Source organism: Drosophila takahashii, chromosome 2R (genome assembly GCF_030179915.1).
Source record: "Drosophila takahashii strain IR98-3 E-12201 chromosome 2R, DtakHiC1v2, whole genome shotgun sequence".
NCBI lineage: Eukaryota > Metazoa > Arthropoda > Insecta > Diptera > Drosophilidae > Drosophila > Drosophila takahashii.
The window spans coordinates 33,655,213-33,674,822 of record NC_091679.1 but is presented as its reverse complement, the minus strand read 5'-3'; the positions used below and the strand labels follow the sequence as shown (position 1 = coordinate 33,674,822).

General features: G+C 42.9%; 7 protein-coding genes across 8 annotated transcripts; 2 read left to right on the top strand and 5 right to left on the bottom strand.

The window, feature by feature from the left end:
* Nucleotides 1–139: 139 nt before the first annotated feature.
* Nucleotides 140–5,719, top strand: LOC108069380 (GATA zinc finger domain-containing protein 10). The gene is made up of 3 exons (XM_017159442.3): nucleotides 140–829; nucleotides 2,190–3,149; nucleotides 3,854–5,719. Exons 1-3 carry the CDS (start codon nucleotides 504–506, stop codon nucleotides 4,845–4,847), a joined length of 2,280 nt encoding a protein of 759 aa, XP_017014931.3. The 5' UTR covers nucleotides 140–503; the 3' UTR covers nucleotides 4,848–5,719.
* Nucleotides 5,720–5,756: 37 nt separating this feature from the next.
* Nucleotides 5,757–6,965, bottom strand: LOC108069258 (natterin-3-like). The gene is made up of 2 exons (XM_044395934.1): nucleotides 6,956–6,965; nucleotides 5,757–6,235 (listed from the first exon to the last, which is right to left on the bottom strand). The coding sequence occupies exons 1-2, from the start codon at nucleotides 6,963–6,965 to the stop codon at nucleotides 5,757–5,759; spliced, it is 489 nt and encodes a 162-aa protein (XP_044251869.1).
* On the bottom strand, nucleotides 6,922–8,112 carry LOC108069265 (uncharacterized). Its single transcript, XM_017159269.3, has one exon. It carries the CDS (start codon nucleotides 7,981–7,983, stop codon nucleotides 7,198–7,200), a length of 786 nt encoding a protein of 261 aa, XP_017014758.3. The 5' UTR covers nucleotides 7,984–8,112; the 3' UTR covers nucleotides 6,922–7,197.
* A 905-nt stretch (nucleotides 8,113–9,017) lies between these two features.
* On the top strand, nucleotides 9,018–13,818 carry GTPBP1 (GTP-binding protein 1). 2 transcript variants are annotated; one of them, XM_017159437.3, is made up of 5 exons: nucleotides 9,018–9,179; nucleotides 10,450–10,822; nucleotides 11,297–11,477; nucleotides 11,537–11,879; nucleotides 11,942–13,818. In XM_017159437.3, the coding sequence occupies exons 2-5, from the start codon at nucleotides 10,552–10,554 to the stop codon at nucleotides 13,166–13,168; spliced, it is 2,022 nt and encodes a 673-aa protein (XP_017014926.2). In that variant the 5' UTR covers nucleotides 9,018–9,179; nucleotides 10,450–10,551; the 3' UTR covers nucleotides 13,169–13,818. The 2 variants fall into 2 exon arrangements, with proteins under 2 accessions (XP_017014926.2, XP_070068704.1); XM_070212603.1 differs by lacking the exon at nucleotides 9,018–9,179 and adding an exon at nucleotides 10,211–10,375.
* A 10-nt stretch (nucleotides 13,819–13,828) lies between these two features.
* Nucleotides 13,829–14,246, bottom strand: LOC108069378 (protein NCBP2AS2 homolog). Its single transcript, XM_017159440.3, has 2 exons — nucleotides 14,074–14,246; nucleotides 13,829–14,016 (listed from the first exon to the last, which is right to left on the bottom strand). Exons 1-2 carry the CDS (start codon nucleotides 14,244–14,246, stop codon nucleotides 13,932–13,934), a joined length of 258 nt encoding a protein of 85 aa, XP_017014929.1. The 3' UTR covers nucleotides 13,829–13,931.
* A 16-nt stretch (nucleotides 14,247–14,262) lies between these two features.
* Nucleotides 14,263–14,943, bottom strand: MED9 (mediator complex subunit 9). Its single transcript, XM_017159439.3, has 3 exons — nucleotides 14,690–14,943; nucleotides 14,488–14,551; nucleotides 14,263–14,427 (listed from the first exon to the last, which is right to left on the bottom strand). The coding sequence occupies exons 1-3, from the start codon at nucleotides 14,887–14,889 to the stop codon at nucleotides 14,263–14,265; spliced, it is 429 nt and encodes a 142-aa protein (XP_017014928.1). The 5' UTR covers nucleotides 14,890–14,943.
* A 563-nt stretch (nucleotides 14,944–15,506) lies between these two features.
* Nucleotides 15,507–16,520, bottom strand: LOC108069284 (uncharacterized). The gene is made up of 2 exons (XM_017159289.3): nucleotides 16,153–16,520; nucleotides 15,507–16,094 (listed from the first exon to the last, which is right to left on the bottom strand). The coding sequence occupies exons 1-2, from the start codon at nucleotides 16,418–16,420 to the stop codon at nucleotides 15,601–15,603; spliced, it is 762 nt and encodes a 253-aa protein (XP_017014778.1). The 5' UTR covers nucleotides 16,421–16,520; the 3' UTR covers nucleotides 15,507–15,600.
* Between the last annotated feature and the right edge of the window lie 3,090 nt (nucleotides 16,521–19,610).

The following is a 19,610-nucleotide window of genomic DNA, read 5'->3' as shown; positions in this document are numbered from 1 at the left end:
AACTTAACTTTTGTTTAGTTCACCTATCAAAATAAAATCTAGCCTTTTTCCCACTGTCTTCCTGGCACCATTGCGGACTAATCGATACCGGCGGCAGCACTATTGCGCGGTTTGCGAAAGCACACCGTTCGCTTTCGATAGTGGCACAGTGCCATCGGTGCCACCACTAATACACAACTATAAAAGTCGTCGAGTAGCAATAATAAATAGGAATAGCAGTTGATTTGTGCATTTAATTCCGTTCGTTAGTTGCGTTCCAATCGACCGTGGGTCCCAGTGAGCTAACTGCACTTGCACCCGAAGCGGAAGCTGGGCGAAAAGGTGCTTAACTTGGCGTGCGCATTTCGACACCTTTGTCAACGCTGATTCTTATTTGGTGGACCGACGACCAGTGCACACACACCAGCGCAGCACATATACAGACAAACAGAAGTGTGTGGAAGGGGCAGGCAGACAAACAACGGTGCGATAACAACAACAATCGGCGGTGATCGCGGCGAGAAATGGAAATGGCCAACACCAACAACAGCAGCGGCGGCAGCTCCAACAACACCACCTACGGCAACAGCTACAACAACAGTGCGGTGGACAGTGGTCACAGTACGCAGGGAGTGGGAGAGGGGGCGGGGGCGCGGCTGCGGGACGTTTGCACCTTGATAAACGCAGGCCCCCCCGCCTACCAAATTCCAACAGGTGGCTGTGCCTACGACCACATCATCGCCCTGATGAGAAACCTCGATCTGCAGGACGACGGCATCGTGCTGAACTCCAAGATCAAGACCATCGAGACGGACTACTGCAACATTGTGCGCGACGAGTCGATGCTGTGGTATGTGTCAAGTCCTCCCCCTCCGATTCCCCCTTTCTATTGGTTCGCCCATTGATGATTAATAATATCATAAGTAGTGTGTATGCTCGGCACCTCTTCTAGCGTATAAATACCCGGTGAGAGGCTACAGTGCGGTGCATTAGTGTAAAACTAGGAAATCCTTTAAAGCTCATCCTTCGATAACACCACTTGTTGCACGTCTCTCCATTTCGATAAACGATCAGCCAAGCCGTATTTCTACCTCACCATAAAAACTGGCATGACTAATGGGTTTACTTGGGGGACTTATGCCATTTCTTCGTTCGTTAGAACTTCCCATACAAATAAATCTATTTTTTGAGGGTTTGGAGTACGCTGTTGGAAATATATGTATTTTGCCCTGCAGAAGGCGAATAACAAATCAAAGTGCGGGAATTAATTTATTTTAGGCGTTAAATTTGCCTTGAAAATAAGTTCTAAAAAAGCTTTTTTCTCCTACTCGATTTGTCATAAAATCTTGAAATAATTGTAAGATTATATATTTTTTTTATTTAAAAATTAATTTAGTTTTTCTCGTTTTCCAAATCGATTTATATTTATGAAAAGCACTGTAAATCTAAATATGTGTGTGCACGAGTTTGTTGTTTGCGGCCAGGTTGCTTGAACGTCAGCATGTCTTAAAAATTTACAGCTTTTCATACAAATAATCACGGCTAGAGAGACATCGGCGCCATCAATTCATTTCAAAGTGAACACTTTTCCCTCCGATTCTCTCAGGCTCATGCTCGAGTAAATTGCTGAGCAAATAGTTCGCGGCTTGAGCTTATCAGATAATGCTGCTGTGCCTGCGAACCGATCGTATAAGTGTGTACAATAACATATCAACGGTTGGGGTAAAAATAGTGGGGCGTTAAAGCAAGTTGTAGTGAAAGCCCTGGCAATAAAAAGTAGTAAAACATATTTAATGGCATGATAATTATACTGAACTTGCAAATTTTTTACATTTAAATATAAAGAAATACAGATATGAATAAGCAGTCTAAAAGAGATTATTCAACCTAAATACTAGTAATACTCTTTTGTTTCAACATGAAAGAAACTAGGAGTGCACCACTATTTAAGACAAAACTTCTCTCATACCTAAAAAATAACAGTTCCAGTTTGCTATAAGCTATTCTATCCTTATCCTATCTTAACATTGCGACTTATCCCCAAAACCTCTTCCTTTGTTTTTAAATTCGATTTAATTATATTTGTCATTCTGTATTTTCAATTATTAATGTACAAATTTATGTCATTAGATTTAAGAACCAATTTTGTTCGAAAAACAATAAATAATAATAATAATAATTATAATCATCTATACCCTTCTCATTTGCAGCGAATCCATGGAGTACCTGAATGACAAGGCGCTCGGCGATGGCGACACGGCGCTGAAGTTCGCGCTGCTCTTCTCGTCGCGAAACTTCGACGCCCTGGCGATGAAGGAGACGAAGGTGCGAAGCGCCATGCTCAAGATCCTGGAGACGAACTTTCTGAACGCGGACACATACCGACTGCACGACAAGAACCGGCTGTACAACTCGATCACGCTGCTGGGCGAGTACTACCACAGGGTGCGGCTGGCGGACAATGCCCCAATCACCATTCTGGGGGAATCCCTGCTGGACCTGCTCACCCGGGAGCTGAACGACACGTCGGTGGTGCTGGGCACACGGATCGCCCGTCTGGTGCTGTCGCAGATCACGCTCAATGGGGAGATCATGCGGAAGCGCCACAAGGCGGAGATCGATCTGCTGCTCTTCCACGTTCGCCGGCATCTGATCATGCAGCCAGCGCTGACCGCCAAGGTGAAGGCCATGTTGGTGATGGTGCTGGACCTCTTCTACAGCCATTTCAAGCACATCGGACACGACCTGGAGGCGATGTACACCAACTTCCTGGTGGTGGAGGAGGGCGAGGAGGACGGGGTCAACAATAATGGCGCCAGCCATCCCTCTGAAGATGGACACCCGCAGCAGCAGCAACTCCAGCATCAGCAGTCGGAGAACGGCAGCAGTGCCAACACATCCGGCCAGGATCAGGACTCCTTCGATCCCCCCTCGTCGACGAAGAAGTGGAGCGAACAGGTTTGCGAGGACTCCTTCTGCGACATAGGCTACGGTGAGGCGGACCAGGGCGACGATCGGTATTCGGAAGCCGGAGGCCACTCATATCCTGCCAACAACTCTGCTGCACTTGGCCACCGGCGTCGCGGATTTCAACCTCGTCAAGTTCCACGGCCTCTGAAGTCACAGCAGTCACAACATCACCAGCAGCATCAACAGCCACCCAGCATAGAGTATGTATTAAATATTTATTGGTGATTTAACTAATCAAATTATGATTAAGGTAATACGTTTATTCGCACGTTTATTTGACCAATATTCAATTCATGACTATTTTTTGGTCAATCTGTATTTAAAAAACATTTTATTTGCAAAGAAAACGTGTGTATAAAGGTTATAATCAATCACAAATTATATATCAGTGTTGACTGATAACAATCTTTCGATGAGCTTATAGGTATTCAATAAATAAGATTAATTAAACTTCTATGTATAATATTAAAAATTCAATTGTGATTTATTTATAGCGAAAATTCCAAGATTGAGTCAAGTCCTTTAAGTAAGTCACGGAAAATATATTATTCATTTACTAGCAAACCTTTTGTTTGATTTTATTTTATGATAGTTCGATTTCGAACAATTAATATTAGACAAATTAAATTATGTTTTTTGATCTCATTTTGGAGTTTATGTTTTGAGAACAATTTTAAACTTGAAATATTTATTGTTTGCGTAGTTTAATATGTTAATTTAATTTTATTCAGTTTATTTAAGGACCTCAAATCAAAAATTTATGAAACTCGATAGTCATTTTCTCCCAGTTATTAATTGGTTTCAATGGCGAGAACATTGCTATTTATATTTAAAATTTTTCATTTATAAGTTATTTTTTAATCTTATTATGTACCACCGATATAACCGTATACATCATTCACAGCACCAACTCCGACCAGTATCCATCCATGGCCAGCAGCGAGGATCGGGACGAGAGCAAGCCGCTCCCTAGCTGGCGGAAGACACGCTTCAACCGCAATCACGAAGGGGACCAGAGCAACGGACGGTCACGCGACCAGCAGCGGCGGTTCAGCGTGAGCTGCGACGATGACCACCACAGCGTGCGCAGCGAGGGAGGCGGCAACCTGCGACTGTACAGCATCCACGACCGGAGGAAACACTCGCAGGAGCGGATCGAGCGCAACATGTCTGGCGGCGGCAACTACAACAGCATCGTCAACTCGAATTGGGATCAGCGGGATCGCGACGATCGCAGCGAGCGCTCGTACATTAGCAACTACGAGCGCGGTAACAACTACAAGCGGAATGGGCGGTTCAACAACCGCAACACCTACGACAAGCCGCCGCGGTTCCAGAAGCAGCAACAACAGCAGCAGCAGCAACAGATGCAGCAGCAACATCAGGGCGGCCACCAGAAAATACACAGCGATACCTGGCGGCGCTCCAACAATGCCATAAACGTTGGCTACCAGGATGAGAACTGTGCGTACAACTCCAACGGACCGGAGTCGAATAGTCGCAGCTCCTCGAGGGCTCGCACGCTGCCAAGACCACCAAAGTCCCAAATGGACAAGGGTGGCTACAGGTACAACCAGAGTCCCACTCATGGAGGCAGCGGTGGTCCGCGATTCCCGCGCTACAGCAGCCAGAGCAGTTTGGCCAGCGAAGCGTCCAGCTCGTTCGATCGCCGCCAGCAGACTTCGCCGCAACATCAGCAACAACATCCGCACCAGCGGCATCGCCATTTCACGCGCCGCTCGCAGCCGGACGTCCATCAGCCACAGAACGAGGAGAACTGGCCGGCTCAAGGTGGCCAGGGCCAGGAGCAGCAGCCCTCGGGAAAGGAGGAGAGCGAACTGGTTCGGAATGCCCAGCAGACCACCAAGTACATGAACTACCTGTCGGCCCAGAAATGAGACAGACAAACGGATCGTCGTCAGGGCAGCAAAATACATTTGTAAACTAGTTAATATAGTTTATAGAGAGTCATCCCTCAGCCACTTCCACATATACTAAAAATGTTTTCAAGTCTGTTTAGAAGTTCTTCGTTGTTCCCTGAATTGTATGCCGTAATTGTATCCCAATGGAGGTGTATATTCACGTAGACTGTTTTTCGTCTTAAACTGAGCTCAAACGTTTAACCAAAATAACCAATTCAGCCCAATCACAAATCAGATGCAACTCAAATTCAGGCTCAATTAGCAAACAAACAATACAACACTTGCATGCATTATATATCGGATTCGATTGTAAATACCAATTATATATATTTAAATGTCTTATGTAGTCACACACCACATAAACACTCCCACAAAAAATACAGTCACACACTCATTTTTATATTTATATATACAACTGTTTAGAAACTAAGTACAAAGTCAATGAAACAACAAAAAAAATCCTATTTCTATTGAAAAGTAAAAAAAACCTGTTGGTTAAATGTTGAAAGCATGTTGAGCATATAAATTTGTATTTTAGCTAAATATATACATATATATTAAATGTCATGTTACAGAGCATATTGGGCAGATTTATTAAACGAATTATACAAGCTAAACGTATTTTTAAAGCAAATTTTGTGAGGCCCTCTGTTGGAACAACAAAGCCAAGCCGGAGTGCAGTGAGAAATATGAATTGTATAAATGTACGAGTAGTCTTATAGAAATACTTAAACTCCTTTGTTTAGGCATAATCATTATGTTCACAACATGCGTAGGTTCAAAACACTAATCAGAAATTAAATAGCGTCTAACACATTTCAAATAAAAAATACAAACATGAAGATTAATTAAGCAGCAAGTCGTTTTATTTAGGAATAATTAAGTTTATCGAGGGTCTACCACCAGGACCTCGTAGTCAGGTACATTTACTTCCAGACCCCGATGCGGTATGTACATCACCTCGTGGGATGGATGCACTTTTCCCAGTCGTATTTCGCCCTTATACAGGCCACGTCCCGTGTAGAGTACTTCGCCATCTTCGGTGTATCCGGTTTGAAGAGCATCCGATGAGTAACTTCCATTGGTGCCTGCTACCCATTTGTAATGGCAATCGGTCAAAACTAGAACTTCCACTTCAGTGAACTGATAGGCCTGACAGCCCCAGGAACACAGAGCAGTTTTGTTCTTTGCCACATAGCTTGCTGGCAACAAATCGTCTTTCAAGTAGACGCGAGCCACAAATGTGGAGTTACCCTTGTTATCATATCCACATTTAACTACGCCTTTCGGTAGCTTTTTGGAGTTAAAATCCAGAGGAACCCATTGAACTGGCTGCTTGATTGGACTCTCGCCAGCAGCATCTTCTTTTATTGAGAAGTTTAAAAATATCCGGTATATATTACCCCTGTGACAGCTCCCTCTGCATTGCGGACACGTCAGGGATAAATTAAGCCAGCGTGTAAGACAGGATCTGTGGAAAATATGACCACAATTGACAGAAGAGAATATCACATCGTGGGGTGTGTAAAACTCGGTGCATATGGCACAAATAACTCCAAACGACGACGATGATTTAACCGGTGCTTTGGCTTCCATTGCGTTGTTTAAATGTATAGAATTTTAAATATTTCAAAATATTACTTTTTATAATGGAGGCAATGGACCGAACTAGTTACTTCGGATGGTCAGCAGTAAATGAACATCAGAAAAAAATCTATTTGAAGTAACCCCGCATCTTCATTAATATCTTAAAGATTTTACCTACTTCGGGATTTCCGTTCTTATCGAACTGACCATTCTAACAGCAGGAGTCTTGGGATAAGGTTTTTGTGAAGGCATTATCTAATTATCTTCTGGTAATACAGATAAGAAATGCGGTTACGGAAATTCTACAGACAATCAGCAATCTTTATTTACTAATATGGCGAATATTTCAGTCCTGAAAATATTGTCAAAGGGGGTTTTTCCCGAATTTTAGCAACGGGTTGCATACTTTTGAGAGCCAATGGCCTGCAATGATAAGAAAAATTGATAAACTACAATAGAAAAATGTTCTTTTAAAGACCGTTTTGGTTTTTATTTACTCGTTACCATGCTGATCAGTGATCACATTTCAAGCTAAAGCCACTGTACAATAAAATTTCGAGAGTACAAGATTCACATAAGAGATAAGTGAGGTCTAGACAAACACTTTGAGAATATGACAAAGAGCTACTGGGATTGGGAGAAATATAATCACATGGGGAATTTAAGATTCTTAAATGTATCCAACGTACATACACATAACACAGATTCGTACAATAATAAGGCGTAAGGAGATTCCAGGTTATCGTTCGGCCTGCTCGCGTGGTGTGACTACCAGGACCTCATAGGTGTTGACGTTGACCTCCTGATGGCGATGCGGGATGTACATGACCTTGTGGGAGGGATGCACTTTACCCAGTCGAAGAACGCCCTCGTAGAGTCCGCGACCCGTGTAGGTCACCTCGTGCAACTCGGAGTAGCCCGTTTTCAGGGCATCCCGCGGATAGGAGCCATGCGCACCGGGCACCCACTTGTAGTCACAGTCGTTCAGCACCAAGATCTCCACGTCATCGGTAAGGATGTGGGCCCTGCAGGCATGCGATCCGAAGGCAGCCTTCTTTTCCGGCACATAAACGGAGGGCAGGAGATCATCGTGGTAGTAGCCTCTGGCCACATACGTGGGCAATCCGTCCTCGTTGGTGCCGCACTGCACCGCTCCCTCGGGCGGCAGGTGGGCATCCGGAAAGCTGTTCCTGTCCAGATCCATGGGCACCCACTCGATGCTCTGCGCTTTGGGCGGATCCGCATCATCGTACTCCGTGGGCTCGGCGAAGTTCAGGTACAGCCGGTGGACGCGGTTCCGGGTGCAGGCGCCCCTGCACTGCGGGCAGGTGTGCGATGTGTTTAGCCAGCGGTTGAGGCAATCCTTGTGGAAAACGTGGCCACAGCTGGCGGTCGAGAAAATGATGTCGTTCGCCCGGAAAAACTCGTTGCAAATCGCACACAGAACGTTCAGCGATGGCGATGAGTCATTTGCACAGGCTGCCCCTTCTGCGGTGGCGGTACCTTCCAAGTTTCCGCTCTCCATGGCTGCGCCAATGTTTATAGTGTCGATAAGGTATAGCCGAGTGGTGCCCTCCGGTTTTATTCCAAATTTATTTCACAATGAACGGAAAACGATTCATCTCATATTATCTTCGACCTGCTTTATTAGAGATGGAACCTTACCAAATACCAGAAATACTTTTATTTCAATTTAGAACGTTATTTTTTTAAAAATGCTGCAAAAAAAGCACAAAATAAATAAATAAAATAATTGTTTTAAAATAAGTTTTTAAATTATTCTTCACTTTAAGCCATATCGAGTACAATAACAAGTTTTGTTTCTAATAATCTTAAGATTAAAGTTTATAAAATTTAGTTGGATAATTGGCATTATTTTGAATATATAAAAAAACATATTTTAACTATTTCTTAATTTAGAAATATACAATTTAGTTAGCTTATATATGAATACATAAAATAAGTAAACAAAAATGCATATAATTATGAATAAGGTAAGCTAAATAAGATATGTGTTTAAATAAATTTCGGGTAATTACCCAAATATACATTAGGGGGATTCCCTAAACTGTTGAATTGCTGAATTGTTGAAAATTCAACAAAAAATTTCAGCAATTAAGGGAACGACCCAAAATGGTTCCTGTTGAATTTTCAAACAGCTGTTATTTGTTGAAAAATTTCACGGAACTTAAAGCATGTAAAATTTGATTTATTATTGCTAGTTACTGTCTAAAAGTGTTACCAAGGTAAAAACAACCACAAATATGCTTTCTAAGTTGATTTTAAAATAAATAATGCGTACTGGTAATACTAAAATGTTACAGAGTTGCCACGACTTTTAAAAAAAGGTGACAACTCTGGGTTTTCAGCAATTCAACAAAATTTTCAGCAGCCCCGAGGCTGATGAATTGCTGAAATTTCTGAAAGTTGACTTTGTATGGAACAGCTGATTAACAGCTGACCAAAATTTAACAATTCAGCAATTCAACAGTTTAGGGAATCCCCCTATTTATTTTCAATCAAAGAGAGCTATCGATAAGTAGCATCAGGTACATTCGATACTCAATAGATCTGGCAACGCCGTGCGGTACGTGGCTTCGGGACACGGAAAACAATTTTACGGGAAAAGCTAAACAAATTATGTACAATTCGGTTTAAAAACCATAAGATTTAGAGGCAGACACCCAAGGAACAGGAGGAGCACAAAAGGCTATATGAACTGTAAGTGGCGGGGGCGACATCCTCGTTTGTTTTCCTGTGTTCCCCAGTGTCCTTTCACTTTTAATTGCCAAGTTCAACATTCGACTACAAAGGGTAATTCAGCTGATTTACTGTTTATATGGTTACTCAATGGACACCACTAAACTTTCCCCAACCTCCCGCCGCTCCAAGAAACCGAAAAAATTGGCGCATAATATGCAAATATTGTGTTTGTTTTGGTTTGCCAAAATACAAGTATGTATGTTTGTACGCAGGTACATAGTACATATGTTTGGCACACTCACACATACGCACATTACCTGCGCTCTTTGTTTGCCGCCTATAAATAAACGGCGAAAAATGCGTACTAACTAATGCCATTTGTTGCTATTTATCTGCGCTTTGTGTACGTCAACAAAGCGTTATTATATAAACAAATACAAATCGGCCATCAGCTGTTCTTAACCCTAGATGGACTTGTTTGTTTTCAACTTTTGGCTTGGGGTCTTGAACGGAAATTATGAGTAAACTTGGGATACAACCCCTGCTGCTTCTTAGGAACTTTTTTAGAAATGAATAATGCGGTTGTATTTTACTAAAAATAATTATTTCATGTTATATATTGAAGAAAGGTTACTTAAATAATTTAATGTCAAAATGTTTCTTATCAACATACATTTGGGTAAGTAATAATTCCCATTGATAATAGTCATTTCACTTCAAAACGAAATGAAAAGAATTAAGGGATTTTTATAACTCTCTTCCTGTGCTCTCTTCTGTTATCTTTTATGCCTCTCTTTGAAGTAAACAATCTTATGCTAATATTGCATCATGCATAGCTTTACTTTCTTTATTTTCTTTTTGTATAATACAAACTAAGGATATATGATAGTGCATCCTAAAATCGAAGTAAAACCTTTAATATAGGGTTAACAGAAACGAGCGATAACGGTAATTTCACTTTCTAACAAAATGTTTGAAGAACGCGGCAACTTCCCGGAACTCTCTTCCGACTCTCCCCTGCTTTTCCGCTCTCTTTGGAGAATTCAAGTAGAACGAATATTGCATCATGCGTAGCTTCGGATTTCATCATCCTCGCGGGGCTGCTATAAAAGCAGCGTCGTTGGCTTCTTCAATTTTATTTCACCATCGCAATGCAAGCAGCAAAGACATGGCCTAAGACGAAAGCACAACTCAGCCAAATGGGCGTAGGCTAGGTCGGAATAGCAGCCAGTCGCCTCTCCAAAGCACCACCTCCTAACCGGATGCACTTGCTCTTCGATTCTTGCAGAACTCATCAACTATCCAGCATCACCATCAACCTGCACACTCACACACAGATTCCAATGATTCCAAGGATACAGTGAGGCGACCGACAATTACTAGCAGCACTATGAATAACGTACAGAGCGCCCCGAATGGCGGGGCTGGGGGCGTGGCCGTAGGTGTGGGCGTGGGCATCAAGACGGCCCGGAGCAACATCTTCAACGTGGACGGCCTGCCGCAGCAGATGGCCGCCCTGAGTGTGGACTACTCCAGCATCCGGGGCAAGGATGTCCTGGTCCAGCCCACCGACGAGCAGCTGGAGCTGCTGCAGAAGAGGCTTCAGGACCGCATAGCCGACAACTGCGGGGAGACCATCTACGAGATTGGCGTGGGCGAGGGTGAGTGCTTCCAAAATTCTTATAAAAGTTGTTATAAAAGTTAGAATATGGGTGTATTCTCAAGAAATCTTTCCTGATAGTGATTCATTCAACCTATTTCCATTTCAAAGTTTGTGAAATTTATTAGTTTCTTATTAAAAACCATTAATAAAAAAGTGCACAAATGTATTTTAAAATCATACCATTTTTAGAATCATAAAATTTAAAAAATTAGGTTCCACCCTCAACAAATCTTTCCTAATAGTGATTCATTCCATTGGATTTCAAAATTTCTTAAATTTATTAGTTTCTTATCAAAAACAATGAATAAAAAATTGCACAAATATATTTCAAAATCATAAAATTTTAAGAATGATAAGATATATGATATGATTGATCATTTCTTTAAGTATAAATATAAGTAAAATATATGTCTTAAACCGTACCCTTAATCTGCACCTACCTTAACTAATGGAATTCCTTTTTTCCTAATAGATGGCAGCGACAACGGCCTGAATCCGGAGCAATTTGAGGCCTCCGTGGCTACGCTACACCTTCTGGCGGCCAATATAGACGCGGATGTGGTCAAACTGCGTGAGCGACGGGCCGAGAAGGGCCAATCGGCGCAGTTCCTCATCCGAAAGCATATCGAGACGACCGACTTTATGGAGATAAGGTGAGTTAAAGCACTGATATCCGTATAAGGCCAATTTTAAAAACTTCCCGATTCTCCAGGGTGGCCGTTGTGGGCAACGTGGATGCTGGCAAGTCCACGCTGCTGGGCGTTCTCACCCACGGCGAGTTGGACAATGGACGGGGCCATGCCCGGCAGCGACTGTTCCGTCACAAGCACGAGATCGAGAGTGGGCGCACCAGCTCTGTGGGCAACGACATTCTCGGCTTCGATGGTGTGGGCAATGTGGTCAACAAGCCGGACCACGGCCACCTCGATTGGGTGAAGATCTGCGAGAACTCGGCCAAGGTGATAACCTTCATCGATCTGGCGGGGCACGAGCGCTACCTGAAAACCACCGTCTTCGGCATGACGGGTCATGCTCCCGACTTTGGCATGCTGATGGTGGGTACTTTGCTTTAGCTTAGTCGCTTTATAGAGCTCAACTCTGGATTTCTCCTTCGCAGATTGGCGCCAATGCCGGCATCATCGGCATGACTAAGGAGCATCTGGGCTTGGCTCTTGCCCTCGCCGTTCCTGTCTTTGTGGTGGTCACTAAAATCGACATGTGCCCGGCCAATGTGCTGCAGGACAACATGAAGCTGCTATTCAAGATGCTCAAATCGCAGGGCTGCCGCAAGGTGCCGGTGGTGGTGCGTTCGCACGACGATGTTGTGCTAAGCGCCACGAATTTCGTTAGCGAGCGCCTGTGCCCCATCTTCCAGGTATCGAATGTGACCGGTGATAATCTGGAGCTGCTCAAGATGTTCCTTAATCTGCTAAGCACGCGCATGGCCGGCTCGGAGAGTCTGCCGGCCGAGTTTCAAATCGACGACGTGTATTCGGTGCCGGGTGTTGGCACAGTGGTGTCCGGCACTTGCCTGCAGGGAACCATCCGGCTCAACGACGGCCTGATGCTGGGTCCCGATGCAGTGGGCGGATTCGTGCCGATCACCATCAAGAGCATCCATCGCAAGCGGATGAACGTGGCACGCGTGCGCTGCGGCCAAACGGCCAGCTTCGCGCTAAAGAAGATCAAGCGAGCGTATTTGCGCAAGGGCATGGTGATGGTGTCGCAGGATCTCAAGCCGCAGGCCTGCTGGGAGTTCGAGGGCGAGATTCTGGTGCTGCACCACCCCACAACGATATCGGCACGCTACCAGGCCATGGTCCACTGCGGCAGCATCCGCCAGACGGCCTCGATCATTCACATGTCGCGCGATTGCCTGCGAACAGGCGACAAGGCGCATGTGAAGTTCCGGTTCATCAAGCAGCCGGAGTACATACGCGCCGGCCAGCGGCTGGTCTTCCGCGAGGGACGCACCAAGGCGGTGGGCAACATCCTGCGCCCGCTGCCGAATGCCGCCGCCTCCCCCTATCGGCCCAAGCCCGCCAAGATGCAGTCGCGTTCGCAGAACGGCGGCAGCAATGGCAGCAACAACCAGCACCGCCAGCAGGGCCAGGGCAGCTCCTCGGGAGCGGGATGCAGCAAGGATGCCGGCGACGAGAAGCAGAACGGAGACAAGCGCGAGGGCGGCAGTCGGCGGGGCGGCAAGCGGAAACGAAATAATCGACCGACTCCCTCTGGCGGTGGAGCAGGCCAATCCAATGGGTCGTCTGGATTAGGTCTGCCCCTTGGCGACATTTCTGCCCCCTCCGCCGCTGAAGTCGCGCCGACGGGCCTCACCGAGTGACAATTTTGTTCTTTCTAGTTTTCTAAGCTAAAAAGTATTTTTGAAATCTATTTTCCTACTCTCCAGTCCGGACCTCTGATCTTAAGGGGCGTTTGCCTCAATAAACTGTTCCGTGTCCCGTTCTCGTCCACTGTACACTGTGCGAAATGCCAAACCGAATTCGATTTTTTTTTTGTTTTCTAGATTTAAGACTAAAGATGACAAGCTACATGAATTTTAATTTAAACATACTTTCTTTAAATAATCTCGGACTTATCGAACTCAATTATGTTCTTGTTCTTAATTTGATAACTTTTTCATTGTACTAAATTTAACTTTTTCTTATATCTTAATGAACTGACAAGACTAAAAATTTGAATTTTCTTAAGTTATACCCAATGTAAATGAAATTTGAATTTGGATATTCACCGACATGAACGAAAAAAAATGTTTATTTATAAAGTTAGAACTTTAAAGCGTTGTGAATGCATACATTAGGTTACATTTTGATTGCTTCCTTTGTAAAACTATGGTTTCAGAATGACAATCTGAATTCCCCTTCTTTTGTTATTTAGAGTTAAGATCACTTATGTCACTGGAAAATGAATAAGGACTACCTAGTTTCTCGATCCATTCAATAAAAGCAATCTTCTTGACTACAAAAAGGTAAAGGATGTGGCGTTTAATGTTCTGGCTTTAATGTTTATTCATCTGTGTTTACTAAAGCTGACTAAAATTTATCTTGCCGCGTATTTACAATTGCTGTAGTTGACCAAGTGAATTCCTAGTTCTTTTTCTTGCTATTGAGCTCCTTCTTCACTCCCTCCAGTTCTTGCCGCACATTGTTTTTGAACATGTCAACGAAGGATCTGCAATTTGGAAATGTTATTTAACTCAAGGATATCTTTTAAGGGTTTTGAACCCACTTGAAGCGCTCTGGCGTCATCTCGTGCAGTCCCTGCTCCCTGGCCAAGTCCTTGGTGCGGTACATGAGGGAAACGACCAGCTGGGCAGCCCGTCTCATGGGATAGCTCTCGGCCATGCGCTGGATGAGCTGCTCGTTGTTGGCCAGGTAGCGCATCAGCAGTCGCAGCACCATCTTGCCTGGATCCCGCCTAGAACTCTGTGTCCTTGTACTTGCGTATCAGCTGCTGCTTGAGCTTAAGCTGATTTCGCAGCAGTTCCAGTCGCTGTTGCTGCTCCTCCTTGTTGAAATCGATCCCGGGCAGCTGGCGGATTTGCTCGCGGGCGGACTCGAAGCGTTTTTGCAGCTCAAAGATCTGGAAAAGGGAACCCCCTACATATTAGAACCTTGGGAATCTCGCAATTCCTTGACCCACCTTGTGGTTGCAATCCTGCGACTCTCGCAGCTTGACGGCGTTCTCCAGGGGATCCTTTTCCACGCTGAAAACACACAAAGACACCTGGTTATATAAGGTCGCCATTTAAGTGCGCACTTGTTGACGCATTCCGGCTATTTTCGGCGTTATCCGGACAGGTTCAATGGCCTCCGAAAGTCCGTGATCACCAAACCAAACCCACCAGCGCACAATGTCGTAGATTATCGGCAGAATTTCAATGTCCAACTGGTCCACCGTCAACTGGCCACCGATGCCGTTGGATGTCTGCGTCTCCTGCGATATGGTCGGCTCGAAGGGGGAGTTGGAAGTCTGCACCAGGCCGTCGGCGGTTAGGATGGGTTTTCTGTCCTCGATCTGGTTGTTTGGCGACAAATCCATCATAAAAAAGCCGAATCGTAAATTTCCAGCGTCAGAATCAGTAGGACCTTACCGGGATGGCTCAAGAATACCGAATATCCTAAAAGCATACTTTTTCCCGCCACTAAGCTAGCTATTTACTAGCTATTTCTTATGGTAACCCTAATGTCTGGCGATGTTTACATGTCATGGAAAAACTTTACATGCATTTAAAAGGCGCGAATTTCCAAGGACTTAATTTTTAGTGAGCCAGAAAACCAGAAATTTTTGCATCAACATGATCAACTTCGACTTTCCCAGGGATGTGATCTCGTATATCCACCGGGCTGGCAGGACGTCCAGGGGGAGCAACAAGGGATCCGTCTTATCCTTTGTGAACCTGAAGGAGGCTGATGTGAACGAAAAATTTATTTTAAAACTGTTCCTTATTTTTTTTTTAATCTTTTATAGTAAAAGATAAAATAGTTTTTTTTTACATGCTTATTTTGTGATTTGTTATGTATTGTTTAATATTATAGAGGCATTGATTTATTTTACCGTATAACATGCAAAAAATCAAATGAAATAAAAGATACAATATAAAAATGTAGGTAAGTTTTGAAAGAAATGGTTAATTTAACGTTATGAAGACATATGTACAATTATTATTGCAATTAAAATTTTGTTACAGGATACAATATACAAGATTCACAAACAATTTAATAACTAAAAATACAAGGTCCAATAAAAGTTATTCTAGGACTTTTCGGGCGGCGGATGGAGCGGCGATTTGGGCGGAGGCGTGGCCGACTTGCTGCAGGAAACAAATTCCTTGCTGGGCTGCACACAGCGATTTTCGCGATCGTAGATGCCGAGGAAGGTGCGGCAGTTGGAGCAGTACAGGTACTCCTTGTTATCCCCGGACATCAGGCAGGGCAGGAAGCAGAGGGGCCAGCAGGAGACGACCCAGGCGGCACAGCAGCCGTTGTCCGCGATCTCCGAGGCGGCCTTGATCAGCGGTCGCTTGCTGCAGGCGCAGCAGGGGCAGAAGATGCGACCCTCCGCCGGAGACCAGCGCTCAATGGAGGCCCGATAGCAGCTCCTTCGGTGCGACGTCGCCTTGTCCAAGGGACCTGGACATGGACACGGGCAGCTGGGCTTCTCCGCCTTCGAGGATGCCCCACTGCAGGCCGCTGGCTCCCCAGCGCCGGAGCCACCACTCCGCGTAGAACTCTTCTTCTTGGCCATGTCTTTCCATTTTAAATATTAACTAAATAAATATTAATATTCTTTGAGCAAGAAACTCACATTTGTCCGCCTCCTCGGCCATCTGGGACTCCGAGAGCCCAGTCATCTTGCTAATCTTCGAGAGACGCTCTTCGCTGATGCCATGATCGGCGGCCAGCTTGTGCAGATTCTTGATCTTGTCACTGGTCACCGCGTAGATCTCTGGGTGGTCCTGCTTGATATGGCGCACCAGTTCACTAGTATCATAGCGGGAGCAACGAATCACCTTCATGCAGTGCAGACAGCGGAGGGACTGCATATCACTGGGTTGTGGAGTCGCCTGGGACATCGCTTTATTTACTATCTAATTCTAGGCTTATTTTACTAAAAAGAGCTTTTGGTTGGTTGCCAGGCCGGTGCGAATAAACCGAATCACCTTTGACGTCGACATAAAGTCGCTTACTCACAGCCTCCTTAGGGAAACAGGAATGATGGATAGACTATATGTATTTTTCCTATTATATTTAAGCCTTTTAAGAATAGTTACAAAGGCCTAACTATAATTTCTAAAATATTTTTATACCCGTTTTTAGAGGTATTCTATTGGGTTGGCATATATTTGTATTTGGTTCTACACATATAAGAATGAACATAAATATAACTTTGCAGAGGGTATTTTAATGCAAGCTAAAAGATTGCTACCAAGAGCAGGAGACAGACTGACACCAAAAATATAGATGTTTTTACAATTTAAATCAAAATATGTTTTTACTTTAGATAGAAAAATTTAAATTTTAAGATTAAAGAAAATAACATTAAAACACAAGAGAGTCGAGTACCTCGACTATCAAATACCCTTTGCTGAAACTGAGAATAAAAACACTCAATTTAATAACGCCAAAATTTTCTCTGTGTATGGTTCATAAATATATTTGTGCCACTAGTCATTTATAAAACGGAAAAAATTACAGTGAGAAAACCCCAAATATGTCATGCGATTAATTCGTACGTCAATCTATATTCTTTATCTCATTAAAATATATTCTATATTTTGGCATTGCCGAAATGTAGAACAGATTAGGTTTAAAAGTTCCAGATTCGTCTCGGTTTAAGCTCAGTTTAATTTCGATGTTTCAACTTTCAACACAATGAAGCCCGGGATTTTAGTAGTTCTTCTGGCGATTTCGGCATTGGAGGGGCTATCTCCTGGATACGGTGCCAATTTACCGCAGGAAAATTTGGAAACAAAGTGTAGTGGATATTGCTTTACGATTTTAAAGCCATTACTGGATAATGCTGTTCTATCAAAATCAGCGGGTGATGGAAGTATTATCACAGACCTGAAAATTAAATTGGCGATTGCAGAAAATCAAATTAAATCCAATGAAGCTCTTAAGAATTTGGAAAGCCAGTTGGCAAACTCCGAGTGCCAAGTAAAAATCAAAGACGTTATAATTGTGAAAGATAAGGAAATACATGAAAAAACGGAACAATTAAAATGCAAGGATACGGAAATAGACGTTCAAAATAAACAAATAAAATATTATAGTGAAAAAGTAGACAATATGACGGAAATTATCAAAAACTTACAGACTCAGTTAGTAAATGCTGAGGCTCAAATTAAAATCAACGACAAGGAAATTAATGACAAAAATGAACAAATTAAAAACAACGAAAACCAAATTAAGGATCAAACTAATCAGATCAAAAACTATGCAGAAGAACTTATTATTAAAACTAATGCAGTTAAGGACTTGAGTGCACAGATTTCGACAAAGGATAACCAGATCAATGCGCTCAACAATCAGATTAAATCGGTTTCTGAAAATACGGAAATTATCAAAAACTTACAGATTCAGTTAGTAAATGCTGAGGCTCAAATTAAAATCAACGACAAGGAAATTAATGACAAAAGTAAACAAATTAAAAACAACGAAAACCAAATTAAGGATCAAACTAATCAGATTAAAAACTGTGCAGAAGAACTTATTATTAAAACTAATGCAGTTAAGGACTTGAGTGCACAGATTTCGACAAAGGATAACCAGATCAATAGGCTCAGCAATCAGATTAAATCGGTTTCTGAAAATATTTTGAAGTTTAATGGAACGGATGAGTGTCCTAAAAGCGGTCCAAGTGGCATTTACGTATTAAAAGTCCCCGGAAATGTTCTAATGGAAGTTCCCTGCAACTCTACTGGCTGGATTGTGGTCCTCAGGCGGCAGGACGGATCTGTAGACTTTAAACGCAGTTGGAAGGAATATAAGGAAGGCTTTGGCAACTTAACAGGCGAATTTTTTATTGGCCTTGAGAAACTACACCAGTTGACAAAGAGAAAACCTCATGAACTCTACATCAAGTTAGTAAATGTACATGGAGAGGTTATCTACGCGCAGTACGATAACTTCAAGGTTAGCTCCGAAGAAAACAAGTATCATCTAGACTCGATTGGTACATACTCTGGTACAGCCAAAGATTCCCTAAGATGCAATGATGGACATTCTTTTTCGACAATTGATCGAGATAATGACGTGTGTCCGCATAATTGTGCTGAATCTTACTCTAGCGGCGGTGGCTGGTGGTACAACTGTTGTTCTTACAGGTACATATATGATCAGAAAAAAAATATTTTTTTAAATGCCTTACTTAAAATTTAAATTACAGTTTTCCTACGGGAAAGTTCTACAAGGATGGAATATCACCAAGCGGACGAGGAATAAATTGGTATCACTATCGCAACGAAGATACGACCTCATTTATATTTGTTGAAATGTTGATTAAGCCTAAATTATTATAAATGCTAAAAATAATGTAAATATATCTAAAACCATCATTAAACAAAAACATGTATAAAAGTAAGCAAATATTTTCCAAATTAATTCTGATTTGATCGATTCTATGAATAAACAAGAGAAACGCTATAGTCGAGTGGCTCGTCTGTTAAATACCCGTTACTCAGCTTAACAACTTTAATATAAATTGACTTCTCGTTTTTTTTTCGCGCGCCCCTTTGAAATAATTTTGATTTTAAAGAACTTTTAAACAAGCCTGGCGCCCACATCTTTACAGATTTTGTAAAAGTTTAAAAGCCATTTTGTTCTGTTTATTAAAACCTATCGAAATGAAGACCAAAATTTTAAAATCGTGCAATCCATTAAAAAGTTATAAGCAAAAAATTAAATGGCCGCTGGATGAAGCCACTAGCTTTGACGATGGCATATCTCCATCTCCCTCGCACTCCCTTTAGCTGAGTAACGGGTATCTGATAGTCGAATTACTCGACTATAGCGTTCTCTCTTTTTTAAAAGCTTGTATTGATTTCCTTTATCTATTTAGAGAGGTTTACCTTAATTAATTCATGAAATTTGACATTTTAATCAATGGTTTTCACTTCATATGCTTACCCGCAGAAGTTGCTGAAAGGAAACTGCTCACTCACTCGTTTCCCATAAACTTTAAACCAACATCGGCAGCCGCACACATTAGGATTTATTTTATGCAGATGTGTGAATTGAAAACCCTCGACATCAATCAGCTTA